The sequence below is a fragment of the Aptenodytes forsteri genome, unplaced genomic scaffold (genome assembly GCF_000699145.1).
Source record: "Aptenodytes forsteri isolate BGI_AS27 unplaced genomic scaffold, ASM69914v1 Scaffold324, whole genome shotgun sequence".
Classification (NCBI taxonomy): Eukaryota; Metazoa; Chordata; class Aves; order Sphenisciformes; family Spheniscidae; genus Aptenodytes; species Aptenodytes forsteri.
This window is the reverse complement of record NW_008795485.1, coordinates 799,844-814,430: the sequence shown is the minus strand read 5'-3', so window position 1 is coordinate 814,430 and position 14,587 is coordinate 799,844. Positions and strand designations below refer to the sequence as shown.

The following is a 14,587-nucleotide window of genomic DNA, read 5'->3' as shown; positions in this document are numbered from 1 at the left end:
GGACTGGGCCTGTGGTGTCACCATTTATACAAAAACCAAAAACAAACAAACAAAAAAGCTGGCAGGCCCCCCCCCCGAATTTCAGTGCACAGTATTTTGCATCATCTGCACATGTGATTTTTTTGTCCTTATTGGCATTTCACAGATGGTTTGAGAGGACAGGCCACATGTCACACTGGAGCATATGAAAAAGCTAGCTCAGCTTGGAAAGTCACATTAGGTTTGGGTCCCCCCCCCCCCGAATTTCAGTGCACAGTATTTTGCATCATCTGCACATGTGATTTTTTTGTCCTTATCATGGCATTTCAGATGGTTTGAGAGGACAGGCCACATGTCACACTGGAGCATATGAAAAAGCTAGCTCAGCTTGGAAAGTCACATTTGGCAATTTTCAGCTGGAAGTGAGATTTATCTGCACAGAGAGAGGAAGAAATAAGCTTCACACTCCCACTCCAGTCAGGCTGGCTTTCCAATGCCAGGACACTGAGCAGAACTGACAGAAAGTATAGGCATCCCCCATTTTAGGGTGGATTTACCTCAGGGCAATGAAGCTTGGGGGCCCTGTAGCCTTTCACCACTAATGGTGGTCAGCTACAGTGCATATTGCCAGGCACGTTGCGTGTCAGCAGCCACACAGCTGTGCCCGTCCCCCTCTCCCAACCAGCAATGGCATATCTACATTACACTTGGGGGAGTTGAGTCTAATAGACAAGGACAGAAGCAATATTTCACTGCATTTCTTTCTTTGAAGTCATCTTGCTTCTGACCTTAGATTGGGAGTATTTTTCACAGCTTTATACCCAGTCTGGAATATGAAGGAAAACATACTGTTCTCCGACTTGTAACAGAGCCTGTGGAAGTTTTACTCAGAGAGTTAAGTTCATATTCACAGAAACACAGAAACTACCTGCACTGGGATAGCCCACAACAGGACCAACGACGTACAGGATGTTTACCATAGGAAAGTAAGTGCAAAGTGTTAGTGAGATCAGATTGGACCAGAGATTTCTATGAAGACATGGGGTTGCTTACGCTGTTCTTTCCCTAGACCTCCCTGCTTTCAGTTTCCTATGCTCCCTATATGCCACTCCAGTAGACAACCTTACTGGCATCTGGATCTCATTCACGGAGTCAACATTTCTAAAGGATCCCTTGTAACCTTGGGCATTTCTGCCAGTGTCACTGCACCGGTCTCTAATGAAAAACCCCACAGTAATATAGTATATGCCACAGGCCAAAATACAAAAGTTTGACGTTAAAAAGAGCAACACCCCTAAGGCCTTTCCCCAAATCCTGGGGAAAGGATATGAACTGAAGAACTAAATACACAGTATGGCTCATCAACTAAGCAGAGGAATTTCCTCTTACTTCCTACACTTTTCCATACTTGGCCATACCCATTCATAAAAGATCTGGTTGAAGTCATCCTTCTCTGCAAGTAGGACATGGAAAAAGGCCTTATGCAATTCAGCTATACTAAAAAAAAAAATCAGGGGAATTAATCTTAATCCATGTATGCACCACCTTGTCCTGAGGAGCACAGGGTCTAAGATGGAGTGATTTTGCTGCAAATTTGTTTTGCCATCTGTCTGCCTTAATGAGCAAAAGGCATAACTCAGAAGTTCCTGGAGCAAAAAAATCATAATCAAACTATAATTGGCATAGAGAAAACAGAGACACTGCTGTCACTGTGTCTTCTAAATTAGGGTGCATGTTTTGTGGTGTCAGCACACTGCAACAGGATTTCATTCCCCTCTGCTACTTTAATTGCAGTAACTCTTTTTTTCCCCTCACAGTTGAATTTCCCCAAACCGCAGCTCCTCTGTAAAGGAGCTGTGCAGCTCCACCTTTCTTAAGCTCTTCCACACAATTACACTCACATCCAAGCCTCATTGTTTGCCTCCACCAAGTGTTCTAAACATGAGGAGATTCCTTCCCCCTGACCCTTATGTTTTGCAGGTAAAACAGACTACAGGAAGTCCAAAGAGAAGGGAGACTATCTGAGTCCTTAAATCTATATTCAATTTTATTTACCCTTTTTTTAACTCACTGAGAGTCAGAATGTAAGGGGATGCGAACTGTGAAAATCAAGAGACAGTATAATGGAGGGGAAGAAGAACAAAAAAGGAAAAACGTATTCTTACTTTGAGCAGGTTAAGTCTGTCATACTGGAAAAAGAAACCATAAGCATTAGAACTGAAAAGAGAAAATAAATAAGTAACAGAGGAATGGACTTGCACACAGAAGTGGAAAAGATGTCACTGATTTACGGAGATGATGCTATAGGAGCAGATACCAGAGTTCATAGTTATATGGTGGCTGTAACCAGGAAGAACTTAGGAGAACTTGAGGAAAGGTGAAAAATGGGGTATTTTCTCTGAACCTTTAACTAATATAGTGTTGCCTCTAAATCTTCATGGGTTAACGATCTCATATTTGCATATACTGCTATGGAAGATTACAGCTTTACAGTGCAGATGGGAAGCAGTGGATCACGCATACGAAGTTCAGCCTGCTAACTTGATGCCAACAGAAGTTTCCACCTTTTAGCATTACTGGGAGCAGGATCACAACTCACTCCTACATACTGCTGCTTCCAGGGGAACGGAAACCTTTTGCCAAGTGAATGACATGCCATAGAGCTCTAGAAGTATCCCTAAGTCTATTTTACAACTGGGGAAACAGAGGCACAGAACCAGGGTGAGAGCAGAGCTTGGAACGGATTCCAGAGCCCTTTCTCCTGACCTGTGTACTTCCAAAATCTATGCTATTCACCTGGCTTCTAAATGCCCATGGTCAAATAACTCACAGAAATTGATGAAATTTATTCCCAAATCCCTCATTCCAGTCCAAAACAACCAGAATTTCATGACCTACTACCTAAAGGGGGATTATACTACCCAATGGGAGGGGCAAATGAGAAGACACAGCCAAACCCTTCTCATAATTGCACACTGAAAGGACAAGGTGCAACAGTCATAAGCTGCAGTAAGGGAAATTCTATTCAGATAGAAGGAAAAAGCCTGATCACAGCAAGAGTGGTTAAGCACTGGAGCAGGGGCCCGACAAGGCTGTGGGATCTCCAGTCTTCGAGGTTTGCAAAATGTGCCTGGCCAAGACTTTAGACCAACCTGATCTAACCACATCTGCTCTGCTTTGAGCAGGGGCTAGGACTAGAGACCTTCTGAGAGCCCTTCCGACCTAAACTGTTCTACAATCTCCAGGGCCTACATCAAAATTCATGTTTTCCCCTAACCTGATACTTATCCTCAGCATTCATTATTAGCTATAGAGAGTGGGAAGAATCTGAAGGATTTGCAATGGAGAGGAAATCACTTTTATCCTTGGGCAAGAGCAAAAGAGTTAAAAATACGTATTTCATTGTTGGCTGCTAGCAAAAAGGGGGTTTTGCTGAGTTCAGAAAGCTGTTCAAGAAGCAGCGGTGTTTGCCAGTAAAAGCCTAAGGCTGATGCAGGCCTATAGGTGGTTTGGTCCATGCCACACTGGTGGACAGCATGGAAAAGCAAGCTCCAGAAAAGATTTCCTACAGATATAATCCAGTGCTTAAAAACTCCTGGTGAAGCGCTCCCTCTAATGGCAACACTGCAGCATGACAATTAACACAACAGACAAAATAGGGCAAGGGACTTCAAGCAGATCTGTCAGCAATTGTATAAACACAGCATCAAACTCATGGGCTCAAGCTGTTTCATTTCATTAGTGAGACAGGCTGGAAAATCAGACCATTCTTCTTGCAGAAGAGGGGTGGGGAGAAAAGAGGCTGAGAATGGAGATTTTAAAATATTTGTCCTTAAGTTCTTTGTTCCTAACCTCTCCCTGTCTTGAACAGATACCATCATCGTCTGTCTGGGAAGAATCGGGGGGTTTATTACGCCTGAGATTCCTCACTTGTACCAGAGAAAGCCGCCTTGTGGAGCACAGAAAAGAGATTCAGCCTTCACGCTACTTTAGGCTCACGCTGTGCAGACCGTGGGTGAACAGGGCAGGAGGCTCTGACGCAGGCTGGCAGAGGTCATGCCTGGGATCCCCTTCCCTCTGTGCATTGGCTTCCTCGCACTGGAACTCATCTGAGGTCCACTTCCCTCTTGTTTCTCTAATTGTCTTAAAGTTGCTGGTTTTTTTCTCTCAGAAAAGCAAGGGGCTGGCTGCAAGCACATCACAGTACCACTACACATACATTTTACACATCGCTCTCTACCAATGTTCTTCCCACTAGTCCCTCTCCTAACAAACCTCTCCATAGCTTAGGCAAAAGCACCTCCAGCCTACCATAGCCTAGCCATGACCTGTCCTGACCCCCACACCTCTACTCACCATCAATCCTTTCAGGACTCTCTGCTACTCCAGACCTGCATTTTCCATAGAACTTCTTTCACACCTCACTTGAGACTTTAGTCCCACAGTCCTCCTTTGTAGTTATCCAAGCTACAGTTACCAAGCACAAGACAATCTGTCTAAAAAAAGACATAAAGAAGCTTCCAGCAGACACCAGCAATCATGCAAGGTCAGGCTGGTTACAAGAGGCATTATGACCAAGGAAAAACAGTAAGCCAGCACTGTAGACTTCACTGCTCTCTGAGAACTTTCCTAGAATGGAATCTAAGGCATCAACTGGGGAAACGCCAAGGCATTGATTTCGTAGATTATGAAGCCATCCAAGCCATTCTGGTTTTAACTTTACTTGTATACATGTGGAAATGCCAACAGCCTGACACTTTGTCCAACAGGCATCTCATCTGCGTTTCTGATTTTTACACTCTTCTGAGGGTAGCATAGAGACGTGAGATCAAATCTCAAATGAGCTTATCTCCAATCCAAGCACCCACAGAGGGATCTTCTACTTACTACCTTTCAGAGCGAGCCCATGAATTCTCACAATTCATTTGGGACAGGTCTGTTCTAACAGGTTTAAGCTGGGTTCATCTGAAATCACTGATCTTTAATATTTACATCACACAGGAAAGCAGGGCAGTAAGCTGAGATCACTGGCCACAAAACTACTATTCATCATAAAAAGCAGGCAAGAAGTTATGGAGATGAACTCTTGTTTCTGACAGGCATAAAGTAAGAAGAGAGGAAAGAGAAGGGATTATGGTACCATTCAGCCTACCAAAGCCAGCAGATTTCTCCCTGGCAAAGACAGCAGCTCACTTCAAGGGAGAGGGAAAGTAAACCTTAAAACAAAGGCTAAAATTAGTTGGAAGTAATTGAAGGAGTGTGATGAATAGGCCAGTTCTCACACCATGTGAGCAAATATTAATGAGATCCCAGTGATATAAGTGAAACCAGCTTCCCAGCTACAGGCATTGGGCTGAGCTCTTGCTGACATTCTCACAGCCGCACCAGGAGAATGCCTTACTGGGGTCACCGCTCAGTACCACGGGGAGGGTTTCTGAGTGATGAGACAATTCTACAGTGGGGGACAGGAGAGAAAAAAGAAGGCTTACTTTGGAGAGGCGCTTGTGTGACTTAATCGGAGAGAAAGCATGCAGGAATGAAAAGAGAGAAATTAAGGGAAGAAGAAAAAATTACCTTGCAAATCAAGAGAAGGAAAACCCACAAACCCAACAGAAAGCTTTATATCCCCCCCTTCCTTGTGAAAAGCACCATGAATTAAAGTCAAGCTTTAGTAGTCACCACGTTGGTAAAAATCACACTCCCATGGCCTTAAATCCCACTTTATGGGCCAGGGCAATGCAACTCATCTCTGTAATTCCCCCTTACCAAGGATGACATTTCCCTGACAGAGCATCCCCCAGTGTGGCTATAAACATAGCGTGCCCTGCATCCTGCCAGCCTCCCAGCTGCATGGCTTTCTTTCGGGCAAGACTGCTGGCACCATAATGCATGAGGGTATCATCCGGTCCTGCTGCCCTGGGGCGGTGTTTGTAGGTTACTTGTGTGCACAGGAAGCAAGTCTGACCTCAAGGGCAACCTTGAGACAGGTCTCAAATGATTAATCTTGAAAAAAACGTTCGCCCCTTCTTTTGAACTCACATACTCCCCCGTTAGTGGTGAGAGATCAGTTCAGCCCAGTGAACGTGGCCCAGCGAATGTCATTTCCTCTGCTGACAGTGACCACAAAGGGGAGTGGATGAAGACTTCTTGTATGCGTCACACAATCGAGCAATAAATCGGGCAAAGATCTAACAACTCATTTCACACAAGCCATCAGCGTTATGCCTGTGACACTGTGATGTTATTCAGACTGAAGTATTTCACTTCAAAAATGTGGAAAAACACAAGTGCTCCTGACAGCTTACTATCTTATAATATGCCACTGACATTAGAGTTATAATCAAAGGTTATGTTTGGCTCCCGAGGCCCTCGTGTTTTTCACCAGGTCCCACTGCTCACAGAAAATCAAGAGTCGCCAAACCTGAAACCCTGTTCCTCAGTACAGCAAAGACAAGGCTGTTTCTAATATGGTCAAAAGACACAATACCTTTGTAGGGAAAATATCATCTACCCTGGCCAAGACAGTCATAATACTGCACCAATAGGAGGCAATGTGCAGAGGATTGGCAATCTGATTCTGTGCAACTTGAACCTCATCTCAACACAGGGCTTAGACAGGACTGGAGAAATGCACGGGCCCTTCACAGGCTGTCTGCACAGAGGAACCTTTATTTGTCCCGTGACCCTTCATGATCCAGCTGATAAAAAGTAATTGCAACAGCTGATTTTCAAGGTCTTTCTCAAAACCACAGAGCCTCCCAAGGAAACAGGGCCTTGACTGCAAAAAGGTTAGCCTACATAAGCTGTTATGGAACTGCAATACAAGCCATCAGCAACTCATGGACTCAGGTCACTGAAAGGATGATAGGGTTGTGCTGAAGTCTGACCCAGGCAAATAGCTTCCTGTTAGGAGAATTTTCAGAAGTATGGTGGGGGAAGAAGGAGGAAAGTTAGCCAGAGAAAAAAAGGCACAGGACAAAGCCAGTGTACTGCATTAGAGGGTTTAGAATGGGGGACACGTGCACATCTTGGCCAAAGTCATTTGCTCGCTCCTCACCTTGGAGTTCTTGGCCCCACTGCGGCCTGACTGAGAGGAACAGCTACGCTGTACACCCTGCTCCGGCGTGGAAGGGGATTTGTCTGATGAGTGGTCTGAGCCTTTTTCCACCATGGCGTCTCCTTGGGAGTCCTGCGGTGTTGGGGACCGGGAGCGTTTGCGCAGGATTGGGGAGCAGGCAGGCGTGCTGCGGTTTGAGTTACTGGCAGTACTGCAGAAAGAAAGAAAGAGCAGGGTTAATAATCTTCAGCTCAAACAGAAAGCAATGCACCCATGCCTTGAGGTGGAGCATTACCCACAGGTTTCTCCACTAGCACAGTGGACAAATCTGGCTCCCTGAAGCAATACACCCAATGCCACACTTAGAACTTATGTCCCCAGTAAAATTAGGCTATAGACAGTTATCATTTACCAGTGGCAGAGGGAACTACAATGGCCTGCCAGTGTCTTTCTCCACCCGCTCTTCAATTCATCTGACCACAGATGAATGCCTACGAGAATGAACTCATTCTCTCCTGTCGGCTCTGAGAGTTTAAAATGATTGATCTGAGCTTAGAAAACCTAAACTTGCACTCAAGAATGAGGGAGATGTCAGTGTGTTCTCAATACAGTCCCACTCTGTCCCTCCTTTATTTTATTTCAGCAAGTGTAACTATTCTCAACAGGATGAACAAAAATGGAATCATATCTTTTAGGAAACACTCCATTAAACATCATCAAAAACGATGGGGCACTGGGAGGGGAGTCATGACGACAGACAATGCAGTCATGATTTCCTGTATCAAATCATCCTTTCCCACACCAGTTAGAGTTGGGCATGAAAATGTTTTGCTATAACATAAAAGCTTTCATGATTCTAAAAGAAAAAAGTTCCCCTTTCATAACGGGGAAAAACAAGACCTTTCAAAGTTTTACAGAAATTATGAAACATTTAGGGGAATGGAACTTTTCATCCCATACCTTCAGGAAATGCCCTAACACCTAAATCAGAAAGCCAGTTACATACATATTTATACAGAACAGGAAAACTCAGATTTCCTCACTGTTTCTTCTCTTTTGATGCCTCTTCTTCCTGCCAGACTCTTCAAAATACCACACGCTACATCAATTTTTCCCTATGCAACTCATTTCCTTCAGCAGTCAAATCTATTTACGACCGGCCCAAACATCTTTGAGGCCTTTCCAGCTGGTACCGTTCAACTCTGCAACCTGCAGGTTACAGTGGAACCTGGGCTGATCCAAGGATGAACTTTGTGCTAACTCTGCCATGCTGAGTTGTTACTGTACCTTGTTATCTTCTGAGCATTAGAAAGCAGGCCACATCTGAGTGACAGAAGAGCAGGCAATAGAAAAAGGATGAGGGAATTACAACTGTAAGGGATTGAATTAAAGAAGCTAGTACAACCAAACTCTTAAGGGCTACAATTTAAGCCCAACTATATAGAGCAAACTTAAGTTTGCTTCTCACAATGGGATGTAAAATGAGGTAGTGAAAATGGATCGTTTCCTTTCTGAAAATCTAGAAAGGTTGAATACATGCCTGAGGTTTCATTAATTCTCAGATAAAAATCATATCCACCTCTTACCTCTTAAGACGCCAAAAACATTTTACAAATGTTAGTTAGCAGATACAGGTAGATAATGTAATACACTCCTCCGTTAGTTAACAGGTTTAGTTTGGTTTGGTTTAGTACTGGATGAACTGGTCTCATAAACTAGCCTCTATTTGCTCTCTGCTTCTGTTAACACACAAGTGATGAAATTTCCCTAAACAATTTGCAGAGAGCATACAACAAAGTTGCTTATGCAAACATTAACAATCAAATTTCACGCTCATACACACAACAAGCTTGCAATTGGCAAGAACAGTAGCACGGCACTTCGCAGAAAACCCTTAGAAGATATTTTCAAGAATATAAAGTGTGGAAGTTCATATAGATAATGAACAGGCTAGAGAAAATGGGTTTGCAAAATGTTCAGTAAGCAGGAAGAAAGATGGATTAAATTACAAACTCCACTGTTACATATTTCTACTTAATAGACAGAGAATCATATAGATATAGAATAATAAAAAGCTGCTTGTTCAAATGCCACCTAAACCCCAAGTTAGCTCCAGTGCGAAGACCAGCAGAGTAATTCTCCCCCTTAGCTTGTTTCTTCACAGTTCACACCTAACAATGGCACATGTCATGAGTGAAATATGCCAACAGCATACTGTGTCCTCCCTTTCCCTGGTCAAGACACAGGAATACTGAATACTAACTACAAGTACAGCACAACTGTAGCAATATTCAAGCTTTAATCCCTCCAAATCATATTTGAAACAAAACAAAAGACTGAGCAAAAGATGATCTGGACCATTCTCCCAGCAGCATTGCCTGCAACAGTTTAGGTATATCATGAAGTAAAATTATCAGGGGTTTTTTTAGCTTATTAAAATGTAATCAGGTTTCTTTGCAGACTTTCAGCTGATCCAGTTAAAAAGGATATTTCACCTTTTCTGTCCTCCTGCTGCTACTTCTTCTGGCTAAACTCAAGACGTACACACTTTAACAACCCAGCATAGTTGCATCTAGTGTACCAATTGCAATCAGCAACTACGTGCGTGCGCAGAAGGTACTAAGACTTGAGTTCATCAGCAATGCTTCCAGAGATGGAAATGGTTTTGAATTGCCATTCCTACAGTTAAGAACTCCGAATTCTGAGGCTGTATTGCTCCTGCTCATGCTGTGTTATTGCTTATCTAGCATTACATCACATTTCCTAAATCTTGCCCCTAGCATGCTTGATTCAACATAAACTGGTTTATGTGAGAGGTCCCCAGAAATACAAGTCAAGAATTTGAAGCCAATGTTCCTGAGTCACATACCACTGCACTAAATTTGTTTGAACAGATGTACTCATTTTTATTCTACAGCTCTACAAAACCTGAGTTTATCATGCGCAACCTCCTTCTCATTTTCAGTTTGTGCGAGTTCATACTCACAAGTTTCACTTTGAGTTTCAGCTTCATGCAACTCTGTAAAAACCAAGCCAAATTCAGCCAAGGTTCTGCTTGCTTTCAGGTTACAGTTATGAAGGAGCACTGAGTTTTTACTGCTTCTGAAGTAAAGCACAAAATAACCAGTTCAAAACCAGGGTACAACTGCACCATGTGCATGTGAAACTCAGATGAAACCTGCTTAAAAGTTCAGCAGTCTTTTACTCAAATTGTAATCAAATGAGAAATGAAACAAATTTTGCCTTTTGTGGACTGCAATAAATACATTAGTACTAGCTACAATATACACTCACTCACACACAGTCATGGAAGACACATTCTGAGTTTTCACGCTCTGAGCACGCACATGCTCCAAAACTGACTTAACACACTTAACGCAGACACTGCTAAGCAGTGTGCAGCTATGGAGGCCAAGTCAAGCTAATCACCCAAGGTCTTACAAAGCTCCTCAGGTGGGTCTTCCAGTCACAGCTGAGTAACTCACGCTGCTGCAGCTACATAGGAACAGCATTAGCATTAACTAGCTTAAAGCTGGCATGTATATGTTTGTCCAGGCTCACTTCACACTACTGTAGCCATATGTTTTGGTGCCAGCTCTGCCAAGCACAATCTCAGGCAGACTCTGGCCTCCAAGTTAGTTTTCCAGTCACTTAGCATCTATGGCATGCTTTAAAAAACTAAATCCATACATACATATTGTGTTAGGTATGTATGGATTATCACCTTTGCAGAGAAGGGGGAAAAAAAAGATAGCTTCAAGGGCGCCTTCTTAGGCTGTCCCATAAGACAGTTGCAGAGAGCTGATCAAACTCAAGAGGTCTGAATCCATCTCATACTATCTGATGACTGGGCAATGCTGAATATTTCTCATATGAAGGACTCCACGGGTGTGCACACAATGAAGAACACGAAGAGTCTGTTAATTCAGCCTTTCATCTCTACCACAGTGAGGATGGGCACAAAAACCACAAGCCTGCAGCTCCGTTCCAGTCGCCTCCCCCTGCCCTGAGCCCCTCAAAACTCTTGCTGCTCCCGCTCCGTCCCTGAAGTTTGAATCCAACCCAAGGCACAGCCATGACGAACGCTTTTTGCAGTTGCCATAGTGACCAAGGCCTGCAATTGAACCAGGAATCAACGTCTGAAATGCCAAAACAGCTTGACCCACTTTGAAAAAAAATAATAGTAATAAATAATGCTTTACAGACCTAATTGACCAGAGCACATTCAGGGCCTCACATACCCCTGCAGTGTAGCCTTTAGTAGATGCAACAAATTAAGTCAGGGATAGAACACAAACAAGCCCACCTAAGCAGCAGCCCCTTGCTCCTAGGTGAAACCCCTGCACAGAGTATAAGAAAGCACAGAAGGCAGAGTACGTCTTCTTGGTTTACGTACATACTGTGCCTAAGAGAAGCACCTTGTCTTACGATTGGAGCTGCAGTAAAAATAACATGAGCAAGTGCGATGTGGCCAGGAAGAGGCCAAACTCTGTTCAGTCACATGGAGGACAAGCCTCGATATCTGGAGCAGCGTAGTGAAGAATTAGCTTTTCTTTAGGTGGTGGAAAAAGAACGAACATTTAGCAATGCACAGACAAGCTACCTGGTCACACCCTACTCGGGACACTCCACAAATCAAGGACGCAAGGCATGACACAAAAAGGCCAAACTTCTTCCTCCAACAGAATATTTCCTGTAAAGATTTGGACCATCTGGTAAACAGACACTTCAACAAGCAGTAGCTTTTGGGAAAGGCTACAGTCTGTACTCCACAAGCTAAGCTTGGGATTCTTACAGCTATAAAGGAACCCTGAGGACTCTTTGCAATGCTCTAATGGAGAACTCAACAAGAAACCTGACTTCGTTCGAGTCTGTTAAATAAATTCTGCATGAATGACGTTCAAGCAGTCCTGAATTGACATGAAAATCTGTCCATCCTACCAGATCTTCCGAAATAATCACTCTGCCTGCCACTACAACACAGCCATGCCCGGGCTTAAGACAAGCACCCTGCAACAGTTCTTTCCCCAATCACACATGCCCCAATAGCCAGCAGCCATCCTCTGAACACAACAGCTTGCCAAAGAGCATTGTCGCAGCACCTGCGGCTACACTGTACAATAGCGTCCTGTTGTTCTCCTCTCAGGTAGTGATACACACAGATTAAGAAGACACGCAGCAAATCTATTTGAATCTGCCAGTTGCAGGATGTGAATTAGAATTTAGCCAGAAGTAATCACTAAGTTACCAAGAGTACCAAAGGATTTGTAACAATGAGGGCAGCTCATCTAAACAAGTGGCAGCTTCAGGCACACAATGCTCCCTACCTTCGTTGTGATGACCAGCTTCTCAGACGGCAGAAATGGATCAATGACACCATTTCCTGCAGTATATTTCTAAACCCCTTGGACTTCCTCAAGAAAGTCCTGATCTGGAAAGCTAATTGGCAGCCTCCAAGTCCACCACAGTTCTCAAAAGAACTTGCTTTATAAATCTGCTGAAGTTGCTCACATCTCCCTGCAGCCCATTGCACCTACCTGATAGTAAGCTCTTCAAGGCCCAAAACTGGGGTTACCAACAGCATTGCAAATGTTGGGCTTAATTCTGGAAAATGCTGAGCACTATGTCCCCAAACAGCAAAGAACTTAAGCACATACTTAACTCTGTATGCAGACCCACTGAAGTCTATGGGCTGTGCAAACAAAGTCAAGCCTGTGCTTACATGCTTTCCTAAACAAGAATGAAGGAGATTCTCAAGCACAAAACAGAACTCTACTGATAAAGTCTTGAAAAAGAGCAGAAAAAGCTACAAGGTCAAGAAGGCACCTCAAGCCTGGCTGTAGTACAAAAAGAGTTAATTCTCCTCAGAAACAGCTAGTAAGGGGGTTAATTAGACGCCTACAAAGATACTTTTCTGTGATACAATCTGACATCAGTGGAAAAAGATGAGATTCAGAAACTCATTATGCAGGCTACCAAACAGCAAGCAGATGGTAACAACTTTTGGTCATCACCAACCTACACTCACTTCAAATTGATAATCCAAGAATGAAAACCTCCATGTATCCTCAAAGCAATTCCCTGGGCTTGCCATTGCTCTACAAGCAATGGCAAAATGCTATACTTATATTGCATCTCCCAGTAAAAAAGACAAAAAAGAAAGCCTTAAATTAAAAAGCAATGACACCTGTAGGGCTGTACAGAAACCAAGCAGTGTTTCATGAGAATTGCTTTAAAAAGAATAGTAAGAATAGTATACTTACTGTATGTTTTTTAAACAACTAGTTTTTAACAGAAAAATCCACCCTTGTCCAAGGTTTACTCTGATTATTTTGACGTTTCACAGAATGGTGTCCTCCTCCTATGACATTCAATAGCATGTTTACATATTCATGAGATAAAATTAATGCAATTATTATGCTTCAGGGGATTAGCAAATCACTGCAAGCGTTAGGAAGGATTTGCCTTCTGCCCATATACAGCACTGCTAGGTTGGTCAAATGTATTATTAACAATGTCATTGTCTTTCTCTGAATCATCTGATACTGGTTACCACTAGAGACAGACTATCAACTCTGATGGGCAAATGGTCTGATACCTTACAGAAACTCCCACTGTGCTGTGTTTGAAACAATCCCTCCACTGCTCCCTTCCTATTTGGAGTTACTGCAAAAATCCCAGGAAAAAGTTGGAAAAAGCTTTCAAAATAGAACAAGACAGATCTTAATAATACTGTCCCATAATACAACAGTCACAATTTAGAAAGGATCATTAATCTCCAGAGAACCAACACGTGTTATAAATCATACACTGAACCCCTCCCATCACTCACAAATTAATATAATTCCATTTGTTCCGAAGTGTTCCACATGGAACAAAGTATGATGGATAATACAATGAAATCAGGGAAGCAATAAAGGGGAAATAATGCAAAATAAGAATTTCACATCCCTCTGAAGCCGATGGCATGTCTGTTTCAGACACAGCCCCAGCATGGTCACCTGCAGGTCACTCAGTCTATGGCTGTACTTCCAAAGGAGGAACAGACAGGGGCTTTGTTTCCTCCCCACCACAGTGCCAAGGGGTCTTGTAATTAACAGCAAGAATTGCAATATCTGATGCAGTATTCAAAATCTCAGAGCCTGGAACTTGGGACAGAACAGAGCTTGCAACTCTTGTTTGAAAAATAAATATAATAACGAAGGACACTTAAGCTGTCTCTGATGTGAAGAAAAGTTTGAAAATGTGACAGCTCAAAGAATAAAAATAAAACAAAAATAAATCCGAGCATGTTTATTTTAAACCTCATTACTTCCGAGCTAACATCAAAATCTTTCAATGGTTTGGAGAAGCAATGTTGCTGTCATACATCAATCCATCTGCATCTTTTCAAGGGAGAGCGAGAAAAATGCAATATAGCACTAAATAGCTAGCAATAAAGATCCATGCGCATTTTTAGATGAGGACACAGGTGTGATAAAACTCTTAGATTACCTCAAGAAGAGCACAAGCATTCTTCCTTTCTGCCCATCTCCTGCTAGAACTTCAGCA

The 14,587-nt window shown here is 43.0% G+C and overlaps 1 protein-coding gene across 3 annotated transcripts in view; it reads right to left on the bottom strand.

Moving 5' to 3' along the window:
* The window catches only part of GRAMD1B (GRAM domain containing 1B), a 105,000-nt gene that overhangs the window by 26,311 nt on the left and 64,102 nt on the right, over nucleotides 1–14,587 (bottom strand). For 2 of the 3 annotated variants that reach the window (XM_009281288.1, XM_019472602.1), the window contains exon 3: nucleotides 7,037–7,247. In XM_009281288.1, the coding sequence (XP_009279563.1) occupies nucleotides 7,037–7,247 (211 nt within the window). Of the gene's footprint in view, nucleotides 1–5,468; nucleotides 5,490–7,036; nucleotides 7,248–14,587 lie in introns of all 3 variants that reach the window. The other variant, XM_019472603.1, reaches the window with a different exon arrangement.